At 37.4% G+C, this 18,942-nt stretch overlaps 1 protein-coding gene across 1 annotated transcript in view; it reads right to left on the reverse strand.

Annotated features, from left to right (window-relative positions):
- Positions 1–366: 366 nt before the first annotated feature.
- DCUN1D4 (defective in cullin neddylation 1 domain containing 4) overlaps positions 367–18,942 on the reverse strand; it is a gene marked incomplete at its 5' end in the record, with an annotated part of 66,675 nt that continues 48,099 nt past the window's right edge. Inside the window, 4 exon segments of the mRNA XM_081059618.1 lie at positions 367–3,670; positions 3,780–3,882; positions 5,959–6,063; positions 16,910–17,018. Coding sequence (XP_080915744.1) covers positions 3,615–3,670; positions 3,780–3,882; positions 5,959–6,063; positions 16,910–17,018 — 373 coding nt within the window. The 3' untranslated portion in view covers positions 367–3,614.

The raw sequence follows: 18,942 nt of genomic DNA on the forward strand, positions 1-18,942 counted from the left end.
TTGCATCAGGGGTAAATTCCTTCAGTGTGGTCACTGTATTGTGGTCCTAAGAATGTCCTTGTTTGGAAATACTAGGTATAAGGTGTCATAATGTAATTTACTCTCCGGTGATTCAGAAAAAATTATAGCTCTCTATTTATATAGAGAGAAATTCATATTCTCTCTCTGTCTCTCTCTCTCTCTGGTACAGAAATGCTAACTAGTGGAAAACCCAGGTGGTAGATGTATGGACGGGTGGTCATTATATTGTTATTGCATTGTTTCTATGCTTTGAAATTTTTCAATATAAAAAGTTGGGAAAAGAAAAAGAATAAAAAACAAAATACTTTAAATGCCAGAGAAGAGAAGAAAGAATTCACAAATCAGTTCTGAAACCAAACACAAATACTTTTTATTTATGGGATATCATTTTACATCCATTACATTAAAACCTAAAACCAGTTTGCTGTACTCAAGTTAGGTGGCATAACAGTATGTGAGTTAAGCTGGGAGTCACAGGACTTGCACACGTTCATGAATGTAATGCAAATACTGACGACATGAAGCATTCACAGTTATAGGTTAGCTGCTGTTCATTTAACAGTAACCCCCAAGGAAAATTATTTTATGAAAAAAGCAACCCACGTTTTGGTCTCATTTACAGACACCCAACATTTTAGTTGGTCAATGAATTCTATACATTTATTATACAACATATGAAAGAATAAAAGGTAAGGCTTACAGAGGTATTTAGCAGTTGTAAGAATAAAAACCAAGGGCACAAAATGAACTTTTAAAGCTTTGTGTATAAACTTCAAAAGCACTGAAAATGGAGACTGAGAGGCAACAGAAATCTGTTGTTAAACGTGAAGGTCTGTCTGGTAAGATTTGTAACAACTTAATTCAGAGTTCGCTTCCAAAAAGCTGCATGTAACATTACAGTGGGTGTTCACGGCAAATCAAATAATGAAATTTGTGACCTATTGCAGCAGTAAACATCTAAAAGTTGTATTCTGTTACAACAGGGTATTGCAATGAGGAGTTCAATACACAACAGAAAGAGATAAAGGGTGTAGACTTAGGTAATAAAGAAAAACCAGAAGAAGGCACCCTAATTTATTTAATATTAGCCATTAAGTAAGTGCTTGATGGTTCCTCAATTGTATGTAATTTAGGGACATTTTTAAGAAAAGGTATCTTGTTACTCTAACCCTTATTCCTCCCCTTAAAAATAACTTCATAAATTCAAGAAAACCAAGGGCAAGCACTCTGCAGTCACAGAGCTTTATTTTTCAAAGGAGTTTCTAAGCTTATTTGGAGTTTTCTAAATATCGCTTTGGAATACTTAACTTTTGTATTCTACACCATGAAATCATTTTCACTTGGGTTTTTCCCCCATTATCAAAATGTTCATTGTGGATGAAATGTACCATCTCTCCCCTGTGACAGTCCTCTAATTTAGGATTAACTGTGCTTAGTGTTTAAAAAATTCTCCAGTTTCTAATAATAACTTTTAAAATAATTTCATCTATGAGTTATATTTGTATATTCATTTGTGATTTATAGTTGATCAAATTTAAGAACTGTTGACTTTACAGTGATTCTTTTTAAAAAAAACTTTACAGGCTACTTTTGAAAATGAATCAAGTTCTCCACAGATCTGAACCGACCGGTGGCCAATCGCCACTGGAACAGCACCGTCTGAACCGAAAACCTTTCAATACACTGGGCTTGAGAGCTGTGCTTGCCGTTAACATCTTCTGTTCTTTTCAGATATTAATTTGTGCAAACTGGTATGAATTTATAAAGTCGAAGGGAGTCTACAATCCCTAAACAAGGAATGATTAAGTATGCTTAATCACTATGGAGTTTTTCAAACTTCTGGTTTATTTCGCAGCAAACCAAACCTTTCTATTTGGTGGAAAAAGGAAGTAATTTCATTCTACCGTATCGTGATTTTGTGTATGCACACACACTGTATATACGTACAAAATTTCTGTCTTTGGTGGTTCAGTTAGAGAAAAAAATAATATGAAAATCTGAACACTGTTTGCAAAGAAACTGTGAAATAGTGGTCAAAAGTAGCATTGTCTGTGTGCTTTTCTGATTTAATGCCATTTAAAGGTTCACATTTAATCCAGAAGATTTTTCGGCCAGGTTTAGAAATGATCCAAACCTCTTCCAAGCGTTATATAGTCAATCATGGATCTTGCTCACAACTACAGACATTCACTTGTCCAGATGCACCATTAGCTTTTTACTTGGATTAAATCATTAGACTTTCGTGTTTCACAAAACTTTAGGGACTCAATTAGTCACTTAATAGCACCAGATAGTTGAGGGGGAAACATGTTATCTATACATTTCCTCAAGAAGGGTAAGGCAAGGGGAGGGGCGAGAAAAGACAAAATACAAACCTAAAAATACCATCCTGTGTACTCTTTTTCCTCGTCCACATAAATAATGGCTACCAACTTTCTATACAAATTACTCAGGTAATGACGAGTGGCCTCTCCAGGAAAGGGCCTGCCGTGTGATAAGTTATTAGCTCAATGCTGGTGGTTTCATGTCCACTGCCTGCAGTGGACATTCTGCCAGGAAAAGCCTAGCATGAAAGAAACAAAAAGGAAAACAAAACACCTCTCACTTATAATAGAGTTCTTTTTCCAAAAAACTAGAAAATTAGACACCATGAAAGCTTAACTAAAAATTCAAGCCACAACTAAAAGTGCTCTGCAGTTATAAAATGCCAGCAAACCATGAGGTTTTCATGGAAGAGGAAAAACAAATTTTACTTAGAATGGCAATGAAAGCATCAGCAGACCAAACACTGACAAGAAGAATGCAAAAGAAGGGGGAAAAAAAACTCAAGAAAGTTTACTACAAGAGTTTAAAACCCATATCATTAAAAAAAAAAGAGGTGAAATTTTAATTTGTTCATTTGTACCTATATTCAAATTACAGTTTTTAACATTAGAAAAGAAAAATCTATACCTTGCATTGTGGAAATGATTTGTGACACAGTACATGTCTATATGTTCAAATAAATACTAGTTTCATCATTTAAAAATGCTAATATTTAAGTAGACCAAATTATATTTGGCATTTGCCTCTTGAAAGTTATAACTCCCACCTCCTTCCAAAAGTTGGCCTCTTGAACAATAAGGTGAATTCTGGCAACATTTACTTATGCTAACAGTTGTTTTGTCTTGTTTTCTGAAATGCTACATTTGAGACCAAATAAAGTGTAATTGGTTCATTTGAAAAAAGGGACTAGAAATATGCCACAAAATTATTTTTACAATACATTTTTGCAGAAATAATCTCTAGGTGAAGCTTTTTCTTTTTATACACATATACAAAATTTAAACAGCAATATACACATAATCACAGTGAGGACGTTGGTGAGTTCACCAATCTGTGGTGTAAATACAAACTGCAAAGCAGCCTTCCAAGAGAACAATGCTACACAGCAGGCAGAGCTGGCCCATTCCATAGCAAACACCAAAAAACGTCCCTGCAAAAGGGAGACAGTGCAAGAAAAGCAGCATGCGCTTTGATACAAACAGCGATTTATGGCTAATGGTTGACATAACTGTGGTAACAGTGACTCTTTCGCTGCTATGCATAAAGTCCTAGGACATCTGTTTCTCTTTATACCACTCCACAAACTCGTCCAACAAAACTGGCCCTGAAGAGAGAGAGAGAAAACAGCACGGCTCTGAGGCTTTTCACAGTGAGAAGGACGAGCAAATGTACAGCCATGGGGGAGATGAGAGAACACCCAGCACGGTACTTACACGCTCCGTCTTCATCGTAGTTGCTGAGGTCAAGATTAATTGTTCTGCTAAACTCTAGCACATTGCACCACTGGTCTTTGTTAATAACTTTGTATTTTGATTGCTGATGGAGGGAAAAGTAATATGAATTACTGACACAATTAAAAAATAGGACGGTTTCAACTGCTGTATGAATCAACTTAATATACATTTCATGAAGGTTAACTCTTTCCGTTTGTGGTGTCTTAAGCACCATCTAGGAGAAGGGTGAGAGAGAGCAAGAGTAGAACTTAAGATGACAATTTCCATTACAACAATATTATGGGGGCTCAACACAAAATGATAAGCACATCAAAAGAACACAGTTTTATTTCCCTAGAAGTGAAATTTCTAGACTGCAAAAGCCCTTTTATAAAAAATGGGGATAATACCTACTTCATAGAGATACTGCAAGGATTAAAAGAGATAACTTATGTAATTTATGTAGAGCACTTCATTCAGTGCTTGGCACAAAGTAAGTGCTAAATAAAGAGTAGCTTCCATGAATAAGCCCTGATATGACCAGCAAGCTCACTGTCAAGTTGTCAGCTGAAAGTACACGCAGCAGTGGACGAGGACTTACTAAGTGCTACACGTGGTCTCAGGCTAGGTGCTCTAGCCGTTGAAGAAAATTACTGTTCTAATAATTCAAAACTTGAATCTGATCAAAAAGGAATCAGAATAGCCATGAAGTAGTTTTCTATTCCTCGTAGAAAAGAAGTATGCCACATGTATATTTTAAAATACAGTATTCCTGTATAAAGATTCGACAATAAAAGCCAGATACAATAATTTCTAAATCCTAACCATTACTAACATCAGAAACATTGGAAAACAACATAAGCACATAAAAAGCAAAGAGTTGAGCCGACGGTTTTGAGGATGCAAACACAAGAAAAGCTCAAATGAACAGATTACTGTGTCCTTTTAAAAGAAAAAAGCAAATAAGAAAGAGAACAAAGCACGGACTACAAGTTTAACTTTCTAAGCAACTGAAAGCAAAATCCAGTCATTGCAACAGTTGGTGAGGCTCCTGGACTTGTGGGAAGTCCAATCAGCTAAAGAACGTTTCACACTCAGGCTCAAATTCTGTTAATCTCTCTGAGAACAAGAACCTGTTTCTACTCATTTTCCAAATAACGCTAACATTTCATAAGGTTGTCAGAGAAATCAGAACAGATCATTTGTAGGTATGAACTACCACGTAAACAAATACGTCTTATATTAAAACTAGTTTTTATACCTTTCTTGAAGAGTTCTCCAGTTCGTAATGCTACAAGCAAATTTTAATAACAGTCCTCAAAGAATCCTATCAATTGGAAGTTTTTCCAGATAATTACATACAGTAAGTGGTAAGAAAGATGATTTCAAGAGTGAAACTGGAGTCGGGGAAAGGCCCAGGATTTCCTCAAAGACCCAACACACTCAATCCTTTCAAGCAAAGGGCATTTTTTTTAAAAGGGGTTTGGAGCTGGATGGCAAGAAGGACGCTATCTATACGTGACAACCCAAGTTACTCAAACTTACATCTCAAGTACTGTCAGATCCTAAATATTACACTGCATCAAAACCAGCTCCCAATAACAAGCAGCTCCAAGTTTTATTATTAATACTTAAAGCAAACAAATAATGATGGAGTAAAGTGCTGGATTATTGCTAATACAAATGTGAAGAGATTTTTAAACTGTCAGTTTGCCTAACACGTAGATTGATTCAAGGTCCCCAACTTACTTGGAGATAAAAGAAGTCTACATGACAAACTTCTTTTAACAAGAAGGCAGAGAGCTGTTTTTTAAACTTTGCTTAATAAAAGTGGGAATTAATGTAAAGCCACAAAAGAAAGTAAACCTTGTCTTACTATTGTTATAAGGAGCAGGGCATCTAAACAAAAGCACAGCCTTTACAATGGGGCAGAGCGAGAAGACAGGAGAGCTGCAGCTATGGCAGATGCATTTGCCCCAGGGGAGGCCACACAACATGAAATGCACACACGATAGGCTCAGAGAAAACAGGTCGCTGCTGAGTGACAGCAACTACGTCACCATAATTCCTATAAGCAGAAAAGTGCAACAAACAGAAAAGTACACAAAATGGTTAAACAAAGTACACTTGGTAGTTCTAAGCAAGCAAACATATATTCCATAAAATAACAATTTGGTACCTCTAAGAATTGGTGAAAAACTGGAAAAAGGGGCCAGATTTTTCCTAATAACAGTCCCAACATGCACTTGGCAGTGTTTATGTCTAGGCTGCGCTGGTCCTTTTCCTGTTTGACAAACAAAAACAAGAATGAGCCCGATGCCCCAAATAAATTCCCGTAATCCAAATTTCTACTTCACTTCAACAAGAAATTAGTCAACAGCTCATTTGTCATTTATCATACACCATAAAACCCTGGATCAAGACTAAGGTGGGGGAGGGGGGGCAGTCAAACACAATGGAGGGCTGGATCATTCTGCTACTACATGAATTTATTATGAGGAAGATTCATTTCAATTCAATGACTGCCCTAATGTAACATCAACGTCATCTACGATTTTTTCATGGGAGAAATAAAAATCTATAATTCAATCACTCGCTGTTTGACATTTATGATAATTATCAAAATCCTAATTGTTCACCCCCAAAGCCCATTACTAAATGAAATTTAAAGGTTTCAATTTCCATGCTTAGGAATCAGGTTCCCTTAATAAAAATCATTTTTCTAATAATTTTATACCATTGGTAAATGTTTTTCTTATACCTAAATACTGGAATTATAAATTCAGCTCATAATAAATATTGGGCTCTGGAGATTCCAAGTAAGAGGGTGTATTCACCCACCCAGTCTGGGGGAAAGTAGTCTGCCTGTTACAGTCCTTCTTACCTTGGATTTGTTAGATGTGGTATCTCCTAGTAACCAAGTGAAAGACAACATTTCATAAAGAAGCCAGGAAAGAAATGTCATGTAAACTTGAATATGGGCAGATTAAGCTCATTCTACTTATATTTGCAATTAACGATCCTAATTTCTCATTCTCAATTTTCTTACAAGTTCCCATTCTGGAACTACAAGTGGGGAGTTTCTACGTAAAGGGACAGAGGACCTGGGGCCGGAAGGGGTAGCCTTATATATCCAAAGCTCGCCTCCAAGTGGTATCTCAATGCCAGTGGAAACTTGCAAAAGTACTTTTTACAACAGGAAAATGTTCCTGACCATCCCATTTGGGGTGGAATCTGAATGTCCCCGCATGATGCTGTGACCACCACTGGCAGCCACATATCCAGCACACACACCTCCTGATAAAACATATTATTCCCTCCAGGACTCTAACAGTGGAGTGCTCTTTGGTACACAGAGAATTTCTGGCCTTGACACTGAATTTAAAGGTGAAGGACTTAAACAATACAGCAAATGTAAGGGCCTCACTCAACAGCAGCAAACACAATAGATGAAGATACAGGAAGATGTATGATCGGTCTGTCTTTTGGTCCCAGTGATAAAAACTAATGGCTGTTCATGAACAGACCAGGTCAGATGGCTCCGCGTCCGTCACCCCCTCTGTCACAGGCCACACAACTTGTCTGGTGACAGTCAGGGTGTCCCAGTTTCGCAGTTCCACGCACACAGGTGGGGTGGGGCCTCCTTTCCAAAGCCCTCTCTGCCTGTCCCTTGGCCGTGCACACTGTCCTGCTCAGGGCTGCAGGATTCATTCCCAACAGAAAGGAGGACAATACAGAAGGTGCCCTAGAGATTGTCCACCTTTGCCAACCAAGCCTCATTGGTGCGCTGCATTCCAAGGGCTTCTACTTCTGAGATGCATGGTGCAAGCAGATGGAAACCTTCATCTTACCCTGTCACAAAGGCGTGGCAGACAGCAACAGCGCACCACACTATGAAGCAATCCACAAGAAAAACGAATAAACTGTTGAAAACACAAGTAGCACCACTGGACTGGGCCCAAGTTCAATTGCTGAACAGCAGCTCAGGCAGCACTGGATGACGACACTGGTGGCAGGGAAAAGCTTTCCCTTGGGAGTTTGCAATCACTCACTAAACCTAAAATTGCTGGTCTTGGCTCCATACATATTGTGCCTTCTTCCAATACCATTAATGCCTATGTCCCCACCACAATGGACATACACTAAGGTGACAAAAAAGAAAAAAAAAGATACAAAAGACCTGGACAGACTCTTTGGAACAATATAATCATCTGACAAACTGATGATCATGAAGTTTCGATGCATGTGTGTGGCAGTGATGCCCAACAGGGAGGAAAGGCATCAGACTCACAGGACCGGAAGCTGAACAGCACTCACTCACTCCTGCGCTGCACAGGTGCCAGCCAGCAGCTCACAAGCACTAACACCATCTTCTGCCTAGCAAATAAGAGAAAGGTATTATGGATGCACTTACGATCCCAACAGTGGCTTTTCGCTCGCTGATAGACAACCAGCATTGCCTGGGGGTGGATTTGAGGCTACGTGCAAACGACCATAACTGGAAACATTCAAAGTTCCTGGAAACAACAGGCCTGAGATCTCACCGCAAACATCTACTGAATGTGAAAATGGAGACATGCCCAGGGGGTTCTCTGCAGCAATGATCCCAATGGCATTCTCTACCAAGGGGTTCCCAATTAAAAGTAAAATCAATCTCCCAGGATGCTAGGCATTAAAAAAAAAAAAAAATCACCTTAATTAATTCGAGGAGGACAGCAAAGACATCCAGAGGCTCCTCGCAGGAAATTAAGAGAGAACACTGTCAACACCAACCCTGCGACCCTCCGCTCAGGGAACACAAAGTACCCGTGGAACAAGGGGCAGGTGCCTGCATCCCCAGGTCAGAATCTAAGCAGAAAGTACCTTGAGACAGACTGTCAAGAGTCAGCATCCCCAGAAGGACCGTCAAGGTGAAAGGAGAGGAAATGAAACTCTTCTCCCTGACCACGAATTGACCCAACATATGTTGGTATGTATTTCATAAATTTTAATTTTCTAAGGTAACAAATTTGAAAACAATTGTATTTTTTCAAATGGCAGAAACTTGAACTGGTTCTGTACACCAAAGATGTACCAACCCCCTGCAATACACAACTAGACTCTGCCTTGTCTTCCTTAAACACAGATTAAAGAGCAGTTACAGTTGAAATTTGGCCTCTTAATGGTGCATCTGCAAAACCAAAGGGTCCTATTGTGAATAGTCTTAAAAGTTATGTTTTGTATATGGAATAAATGCACTCCCTAAGATAAAGACTAATAACAGCTAACGCGGAGTAGAGAATAATAAAGTTTCATTAAAATCTGATTTGAAAAAAATATTGCTTTAATTGCCTTTGTTCTAGTATAAGTTTTCCTATAAAATGTGAAAATTAAACATTTTTTCCTTAAATGGAACAAATGACTTAAGAAACAATAACTGAAACAAATAAGTAAGTGTATATATGTAAATATAAGTGATACCATAAAAATGAATCCTCAACTATCAAGGTATCCAGATACACTATTCAGAGGCCCTCCCAATTGTTTTAGATGGTCTAGTTCCAATATTCACAAAATTTTAATAGCTTAAGACTTATATGTAAAAAGGGAAACCTTTAATTATTAAAATTATAAAGAAAAAAATCTTCAACAGAAAAACAAAATTCCTAAGATTTTCAAGAACTGGTTGGACTCAAGAAACAATATATAAGTGACCATGATTCACAAACATAAAAGGTGACAACCAAGTCCAAAATTGGTATGTGAAATCAAAAGGACAAAAATGAAGACCTATGACATATATCATGGAATTCTCATCTGAGATGAGGGGATTACAAAAAATAGAAAATACAGACCTCCTTGACACGGCTACCTAAATAAACAAACAAAAGGCAAAACTAGAGAGCTCTAACTCAAATCTTAAATAATGTGAGTCAGTTTGTAAAACTGAAAATATAGCAAATCAATTTTTTGAAAGGGAGGGTTTTTTTAAAATACACATTAAAAAAAATCATAAAACCCAAGAGTATCTGCCACTGGGGAAAATGAATCTAAATAATTATGCTCTTAGAACTTATCCAGCATTAGTTTACAGATCACAATATTTGCAAGGCAATTACTTCAGCTTAACCTTTCCTTTAAAACAAACAAACAAAAAAAATCTGCCAACTGACACAGTCCTTCCTTGTCATTTTATTTGGTACAGATTCTATTACTGTACGCACTAGTCTTGGAAAATAAGTCATTATTTGAAACTTGAGGTTTGCAGAAACCTGAGTAATGTCAGTGAAGAGTAATTCAACAACTATTTCTAACTCTATGGTTAACTGTTATTAAGAAATTAATTTGAGCCAGAAACTGTTCTAGTGCCTTAAACTTATCAAATACAACAACCTTATCAGGATAGGCATTATTATCCCCAATTCATAGATAAGGAAACTGAGGCACAGGGAGTTAAAATGACAGTCTTTAAGTGATAGATAATAGGTAAATAACTGGGACTCGAACCAGGAAGTCTGATTCCAAGCCTGGGCTCTTCACGTACCATCTCGCTTCCCTGAGAAGTGATGAGGGAAGAGAGATTTCAGTGTAAAGTGCCTTACAGTCCAGTTAGCTTTACAAGTTAACAGCTGAGCAAATCTGTGTGTGTCTGCAATAACCAGAGTACTTTTTGATTGAAGTATAATTGACATCTTATATTAGTTTTCAAGTGTACAACATAATGAGTCAACACGTATATAGGAGTATATTAAGAACATTAAGCCTCTGCCACAGAGAATGTAGAAAAAAACAGATTTCATTGAATTTAATGACTATTCCCCTATTAACAAAACATTAATACTATAGTCTTTTATCGCATTCTTTTTGTCCAATCTTATTTTCTCTGGATCCTTTTAAAACAAAAGAATCAAGAAAAGAAATGGCTGTTTTATTTAAAGAAATCATACATTAATATTTGTTTATATAATAAAATTTCACTTGTATGAGCGAACTGGTCATTTCAGCCATTGAACTTATATCCCCCCGCCTTCCTTTAACAAGATGCCACAGGATGGTGGCAGCTGTGAGTCAGGGAAGGTGTGACGCTATGGAGAGGACAACCGCCTGTACCTCAGGGGCAGAGCTTGGCGTGTTATCCTCTCCTCTCTGGCTCTGTTTATTCATCTGCATTATGACAAAACTGGACCAAGTGATTTCTCATGGTTTCTTTCAGCTGTAAAATTCAAGAGTTTATGATATCCATAACACTATAAATAAGTTCAAGTCAAAGTAAAATTAGGAGAAAAATAATACAACTTTATAGCCAAATAATATTTTTAATTGGCTACAAATTTGAAGATGAGAGAGAAAAATAATCCCACCCTTAGGAGTACAATCTGGGTGGAAGGATGTTAAAAGGGCCGTTTTATCATTTTCTAGTATTGTACTAGAGTTTCTTTCTTGGTATTTTAAAGCATAATTCAGAATATTTAACATATGCCACTGTTATCTGTGATAGAGAATATTTAGGACATAAAAACTATCAGAAAATATAATTTCCATTAAAAGTTTGATTTTAAAAGGTGTTCATTATAAATTATTACCTCTAGAAGTCATTTTTTCTAGTAGGAAAAAGAAGATTAGAAGGATAAAAAGCAGTTTGACTTCTGCTTCTAACCAAGATGGAGTTAAGAAAAACCAGATTTCCCTTTTTACTTCAAAAAAACCAGAAAACCAAACAAAATGATGTGAAATGATGACTTTCACATATTGGACAATAGGCAGCACAAGACCATGACCCCTGACAAAAAGGAAACACAAAGTAAGCCCTACAGTGAAACCACCTAACTGTATGGAGGTAGTTCCAGGATACACAGGATGGGGGAACCCAACTGGAGCCCCATAGCCTTGCTGGGGTGGAAAAGACAGAGTTCGAGGAGGCAAAGGTGACCATAATCCGTGGTTAAACATACTAGCGAGATGGGAGCTGCGGGGAGAGAGCTGCGGTGAGGGAAGGGAGCTGCAGAGAGGGAGCTGCGGGGTGGGAACTGAAGGGTGGGAATGAGCAAAGAAAGATCTGGAAACCTACAGTATCTCCCCAATCTTTGGCCAAAGATTTAACTTTGCATATGAGAGAGGAAACCACCTGAGCCTGGGGAAAGAACCACTGCAAAACAGTAAACAGAAATTCTCAGCGCCTGGGAATAGTTTGTATTCCCAAGAGCCAGAGTGGAAAGATCTCATAATGCATAGGGCCTCGGGTGGTAGACTCCTCAAAGAGTATTTGTTTTACGAGTGGGGCTCAGTCATCCTTAGACTGAAGGCTGCTTGGCACCAGCCCTTTCAAAGGATCAAACTGATTCCAAGTAACTTAATTATACACCAGAAAAACTTTAAAAGCCAACACTATTTAAAGGAATACAAAAAAATGCCCTAGCAACTAACAACATAAAATTCACAATACCCAGCATCCAATTAAAAAAAACAAAAAACAAAAAAACAAAACTAGCAGGAATGCAAAGCTATAAAATACGATTCATGGCCAAGACAGAAATTAACCAATAGAAAGAGACTCAGAAATGGCAGAGATGATGGAACCTAAGGACAAAGTTGTTACTATACCTGTTATAAACATATTCTGGATGTTCCAGAAGGTGAAGGAAAATATGATGATGAAGAAAGAAATGGAAGATAGAAAAAAAGACCCAAATGGAACTTCCAGAGACGAGAAATAACAGTATCTGAAATGAAAAATATACTGAGAACACTGTGGGAGAAAAGATTAATATTTGAAGACATGGTAATCAAAACTACCCAAAAGGAAACAGATAAGGAAATAAACCTGGAAAAAACTCAACTTGGCATCTGCGGCTTGTGAGACAATATCAAGCATCAAACATAGGTATAGGTATAACTATAGTCCCAGAAGGAGAGCAGAGGAAGAACAGAAAAAAATCTGAAGAAATAATTGCTGAAAAATTTCCCAATTTAATACAAACTATATGCCCACAGATCCGAAAAACTCAATAAACCCTAACCAGAATAAACAAATAAAATTTTGCCAAGGCGCATTGTAATCAACTCGCTGAAAAGCAATGAAGAGAATAAAAGTGGTCAGAAAATAAAACAAAACATTACATTCAAAGGAATAATGACCACCACCAGACTTGTCATCAGACACTACCAAAGACAGAAGACAATGGAGAGAGAAGATTAAAGTACTGAAAGAATATTCAATCAACCTAGAATCTTTTATGCAGAGAAGTACCTTTCAAAACTGAAGGCAAAATAAAAGCTTAAAGAATTCATCACTAGAAGATCTCTACCATGAGAAATGTTAATTTTTTAGGCAGAAGGCAAATGATAACCAGATAGAAATCTGGATGTGTACAAAAGAAATAGAGAACACAGAAATGATATATATTTGGGTAAATATAAAACACAATTTTACCAAAATGATAACACACATGCCATGATCTAGATGTTTGTGTCCCCCCAAAATTCCTATGCTGAAACCCTAACCCCCAAGGCGATGGTATTGGGAGGTGGGGCCTTGGGGAGGTGATTAGGCTCTGCCCTCATGAATGGGATTAGTGCTTATAAGAGACCCCAGAGAGGTCCCTCCTGCCTTCTTCTGACACTGTGAGGTTACAGGAAGTGAAGCGGGCTCTCACCAGACATCCAATCTGTCCAGGCCTTGATCTTGGACTTCCCAGCCTCCAGAACTGGGAGAAATAAATTTTTGTTGTTTATAAACTACTCAGTCTCTGGTATTTGTTAGAACAGCCTGACTAGACTAAGACAATATACTGTGAGATTTACAGCATACATAGAAGTGTATGATAACAGCAAAAAGTATGGGAGGGCGAATGTAAAGGTTCTCGCATTATACATGAAGTGGTATATATTATTTGAAGAAAACTTGTGAAAATTTAAATATAATACTATAAAGTCTATAGCAACTGCAAGAAAACTGAAGCACAGATAATAGCTAACAAGGCAATAGTGGAAATAAAATGGAATCGTAAAAAAAAAAAAAAAAAGCAAAAACTCAATCCAAACTAAATCATCAAAAGAAGAAAAAAGGCACAAAAAAGAGAAAGGACAAATAATGGGACAAATAGCACGATAGGAGATGTAAACTTAACCATACCAATAATTATATTAAATATAAATGGTTTAGGCATCTCAAGACAGATAACGTCAGACCCAAATATACACTATTTATAAGAAACCCATTTTAAATATAAAGACACAAATAGGTTAAAAGTAAAAGAATGGAAAAAGACATATCTTGCAGACTTTAATCAAAAGAAAGCTGGAGAGGCTACATTTGTATCAAAGTAGACTTCAAACAAGCATTGTTACCAGAGATAAAGAGACACTTCATAATGCTAAAGGGTCAATTCTTTAAGACATAATACTAAGTGAATCTAAACTGAATATCTGAGCTTCAGTACATGAAACAAACAAAGAAAACAATAGAAGTGACAAGACAAATATTATCATTGGCGAGTTCAACATTCCTCTCAGTAACTGATAGAACAAGTAGGCAGAAATCCATAAGGACACGGAAGACTGAACAACACTATCAACCAACGTGACCTAGTTGACATTTATGAAACACGCCACTGAACAGCAGGGGAATATTCCTTCTTTTCAGGTACACATAAGATATTCATCCCAGCAGATCATATTCCAGACTATAAATCAAGCCTCCATACAATTAAGTGGACTTAAATTATACAGGATATGTTCTCTGACCACAGCAGAATTAAACTAGGTATCAATAATAAAAAGATTACCTGGAAAATCCTAAATACGTGGAAAATAACACAAACAACACACTTCTAAATAACCAAAGGTTCAAAAAGGAAATCACAAGGGAAACTGGAAAATATTTTAGACTGAATGTAAACGAAAATACAACATCTCAAAACTTGTGGGACAGAGCTAAACAAAACAAAACAAAAAAGGATTCAATAACAAATTCGTGTGACAGTATATTTTAGCTGAATGGTGGTTGTTATTATTCATCATTATGTAAAACTGATCTTAACTGATACTCTCCTTAAAAGCAAAGAACTCTGCTGGCTGCTACAGGGGATACCTAGAAAGAAAACACTACTCCCTTAATCTGGCAGATAAAATTGAGGCCTTTACCTGAACTCCAAAGCCAAGCTAGAGGAGATAGGAGCTTTAAGTAAGTGAAGACACAGTACGACCCCAGGACAGGAGGAGGGGGAGGCTGTGTGAAAGTGGAAGGAGGGGCTTGGGCCCTGAAGCTCGACATGGAGAGAGCTGCGCGAGTACACACACGGCTCTAGGCGGAGGGAGGCCCAGTGTGTGAAAGACAGAAAGCAGAACCCACCAAAAAGGTAGGTGGCAGGTTCAGTGAACAGCTAATTCAACTTCACCACAACACAAGTGTCGCAGGCATCACATACATAAGACAGGGAGCTTGGGACTCGATTGTAAGCCTGGATTGACCTGCAGACTGGACTTGGAGCCAGAACCTGGGTGAGTCCTGCGTATACTGTTGTTTAACAATGTGACCATGGTCCAATTTCTCCACTTCTCCGAAACCCACTTTCCTCCTCTGTGAAGTACACTGAAAGCATCTCTGCCTGCTGTGGGAGCAACTGCACCACCGGACATACGGTGAAGTACATACAGGCAGAGGGAAGATACCAAAGGCTTCGGTGAGGTGGAAGGTGGCCAAGTGACCCTAGGGCTGAAGGAAGATGAATGACACCCTGCTCATGTGTATGCTGGATGAGAAGTGAAAAAATGTGGAAATAAGGGTACTGTAGCAGTGCAGGCAAGGAGTAGCAAGGGCCTCAACCAGCAAGGCGGTGGCAGAAGCACCATGAAAGAGGCAACCAAAGGACTGACCGAGGATGAATAAAAGCCAGGAAGGAGTAAAATGGAACCTGGGTCTAACGCAGCAGATACATGGGAAAATTTGACCCCCACACAGTAAAGTTAGAATATAAGCCCTATTTTCTAGAAAGTTTCTTCTAAACAAACTTTGACCCATACAGTAACAAACAGCTGACTTTGGGAGGAAAAAAAAATCTCATGTAATAAAATATTTAATCCTAGAAACTATGCATTTTTCTAAAAGCATCTGGCAAATAATATCTATATATAACTACACAAATGCCATTTAGTAAAACTCTGTATCTGAATTTTACCATATAATTTCTAACATCTATATAAATTTCCATGCATGTTGTCATTTTATTTGAAAATTGCAATTATGCAAAAATTTACGAATGAGGACACCACAGAAAACTACAAATGTGTTATACTAACACACGAGAATTCACCACTGAATAAACCTTTGGTGCTCAAGTAGCAGAGCCAAAGCAGGTGAAAAAAATCAGCACGGGGGTAGGAAAGAAAAAATCATTTTTCACTAACTTCTCTGCTTTAATAAAAAAATTCATTTAAAAAATTCAATCAATCAAGAAAGCCTAGTCACTCAAATTCAACAAACATACCAACATAACAGAAAACACCATGTTTGAATAAAGTGTAATTGTACGGGCTGTTGATTGTGTGTGAATGAGTACAATGGGAACTGGGGCCTCAGCACTTATGACCTATGGTGACCAGGCTGAAAAACAAGACTTGATTTCACTCCAGTAGAACCACTGTCACATACCTGGACCTGGCTCACTTTGTAACAAACAAGATGACCATTTTTCAAAATGATGATTAGAAATTACATTTGAATAAATATTCACTGAAATTAAGTTTGAAACTCAAATGCTGTCCAAATACAATACAGCAACCAAAGTGAAACCAGATTAGATCTGATTAGCTTATTCTAGTAAACCCAATGGTGAAGATCCGCTGTTTCATGAGAAGGAAAAGTTTTACCACCTTATCTAAGAGATATTCAGAACAGTGTCTATTGCATGCCCATTTATAAATTACTTCTAAGCAAGAGCTGCGAGAGGTCTGTCACTACAGCTTTTTGCTTATCATACTACTTTTTTGCTCAGAATCAGAGTTAGTTTAGAAAGTGTACACGTAGAAAGAAATTCGAACTAACATCCTGGGAGTAACTTATTAACTTCTTTGCTGTAGTATGTAAAAACAAACCTCAAAAGGCAAAAAAAGGGGGGGGAGGGAAACATCTCGATAGGCCCCAGAGAACTCACCCGTGCAAAGTCAAACGCGTATCTGTAAATAAGTTTAAAGTTTGTAGAATCATTTAATAATGATCTTAAGTAATCCAAAGTATGTCTGAGTTTTTCTGTTGTATCACATCTAGAAAAACAGAACAAAGGCAAATTATAACCTGAGTTTTCTTTCTCAATTGGGGCAGTAATATAAAACACAATACCAAAAGACAGAATAAAAACCCTCGAGTTGGAACGTATCTGTGGGATGACTGATATTTTTCGTACAATTTTTATTTTAAAACATTTCAAATGTATAGAAAAGTTGAAAGAATACTAAATAAGCACCCATATACCCATCCCCTCAGTTCACAATGAACATTGTCACACTTGTGCTCTCATACACACACTTTTTTCTGTACCATTTAAATGTAAGTTGCCAACTTAATGACACTTCGCTCCTAAACACTTAAATACCATCACTCTTAATATTCTATCAGTGTTAAGTTTCTTAGCTAATATACAACCCACATTACCAAAGTCCAAATTGTTCCCCCAATTTTCTTTATAACTGCTGTTTTGTTTTTTTTCCAAACTAGGATCTAATCAACTGACAGCTTATACATTTTGCTGTCATGTCTCCTTAGTCTCTGGAAGGGTGTCCTGCTTTGTTTCTGTCTTTCTTGACAATGTCATTTTCGAAAAGATCAGACTAGCTGTTTTATAGAATCTCAAATTGTCAGAAAATTTCCCTATGATTATATTCAGGTTGAACACTCATGGTAAGAACACTCACTACACGTGATGCCCTTCTCCGTGCACCCCAGGAAGGAGGCTGGTAACTTCAGTCTGTCCCATTACTGGTGACGCTGAGCTGATTCACTTAATTAGGGTACTGCCCATCAGATGCCCCAGTTAAAGATCCTTTTCCTCCTCTGAAATAGCACGTAATCTGTAGGATGATATCTTGAGACTCTGAATCCTGTTCCTCAACATTTCACCAGTGGTTTTAGCATTCATTGGTGATAACTGTCTGTTCAGATTTTACATTTGAAGATACAAAATGGTGATTTTTCTACCTCTATCATGCTTTTACACTTACTTGCTGTAATTTTTCTATCAAGAAGAGTTCTATTCACCACTTATTTTTTGGACTTCAGGATTTTTGTTTTTCATTGTTTTAAAATCTATGACTGTCTTTATTCTTTTTTATGCCCAAACTGTCCTCATTTGGACAGCGGCTCCTTCAAGCGGGCGCCAGGGTCCTCCTGACATGCCCCCTCAGTCTTGGAGCATGTCCTCCTTTCTGACACAGACATTCCAGCTCACCTTGTACTTTCTCTACCCTAGATTTGAAATCAGCTATTTCTCTTTTGAGCCCTGGTGATGATAACCCATTTTTATAGGTAAGTGGCACACTGTTTATTTTTCTTAAGGAAGTAGACTAATTGATTATTTTTACAAACTAATTTAGTTTGTAATATCTAGCCCTTAAAAATGAGAACCAAGAGTCACCATTTTCACCAGCAATATCAAAGCTTTTCAATGCTGGACGTATTTCCCTGTGCTTCTCTATAAAGCTTTTCCCTGTTACTAAGTATAGATAATATACATATATACATATACATATATATATATATATATATATATAACAAGTATCATCAATGTAAATATTGTACTTTATAAACTAAAATATGGTCCATAATAGAGCACACAGATCTATTTTTAGCAATAAATTTGTGAAAGCTAACTACAAAAAAGTCTCCATAATCTATTGAGATAAAATCTCTAACAGCCAAAACTTAGAGCAAATGTTTCATTTCTGTGAGTCTATGAGGTGTGATTACCACATACAGTGAATGTTTAAATAGAAAAAAATTATTACAGTAAAAGACACATTACCATGAATCCCCCTCAAAATACTCCCCCTCACTTTGAACACACTTATCCCATCGTTCTTGCCTCTTTCTGAAGCAGTTCTGGAAGTCCTCTTTCATGAGTGTCTTTAGTTGCATTGCTGTGGCTGCCTCGATGTCGTGAATCGATTCAAAACATTTTCCTTTCATGGTCAT

This window comes from Rhinolophus hipposideros (assembly GCF_964194185.1).
Source record: "Rhinolophus hipposideros genome assembly, chromosome: 1".
Taxonomy (NCBI): Eukaryota; Metazoa; Chordata; class Mammalia; order Chiroptera; family Rhinolophidae; genus Rhinolophus; species Rhinolophus hipposideros.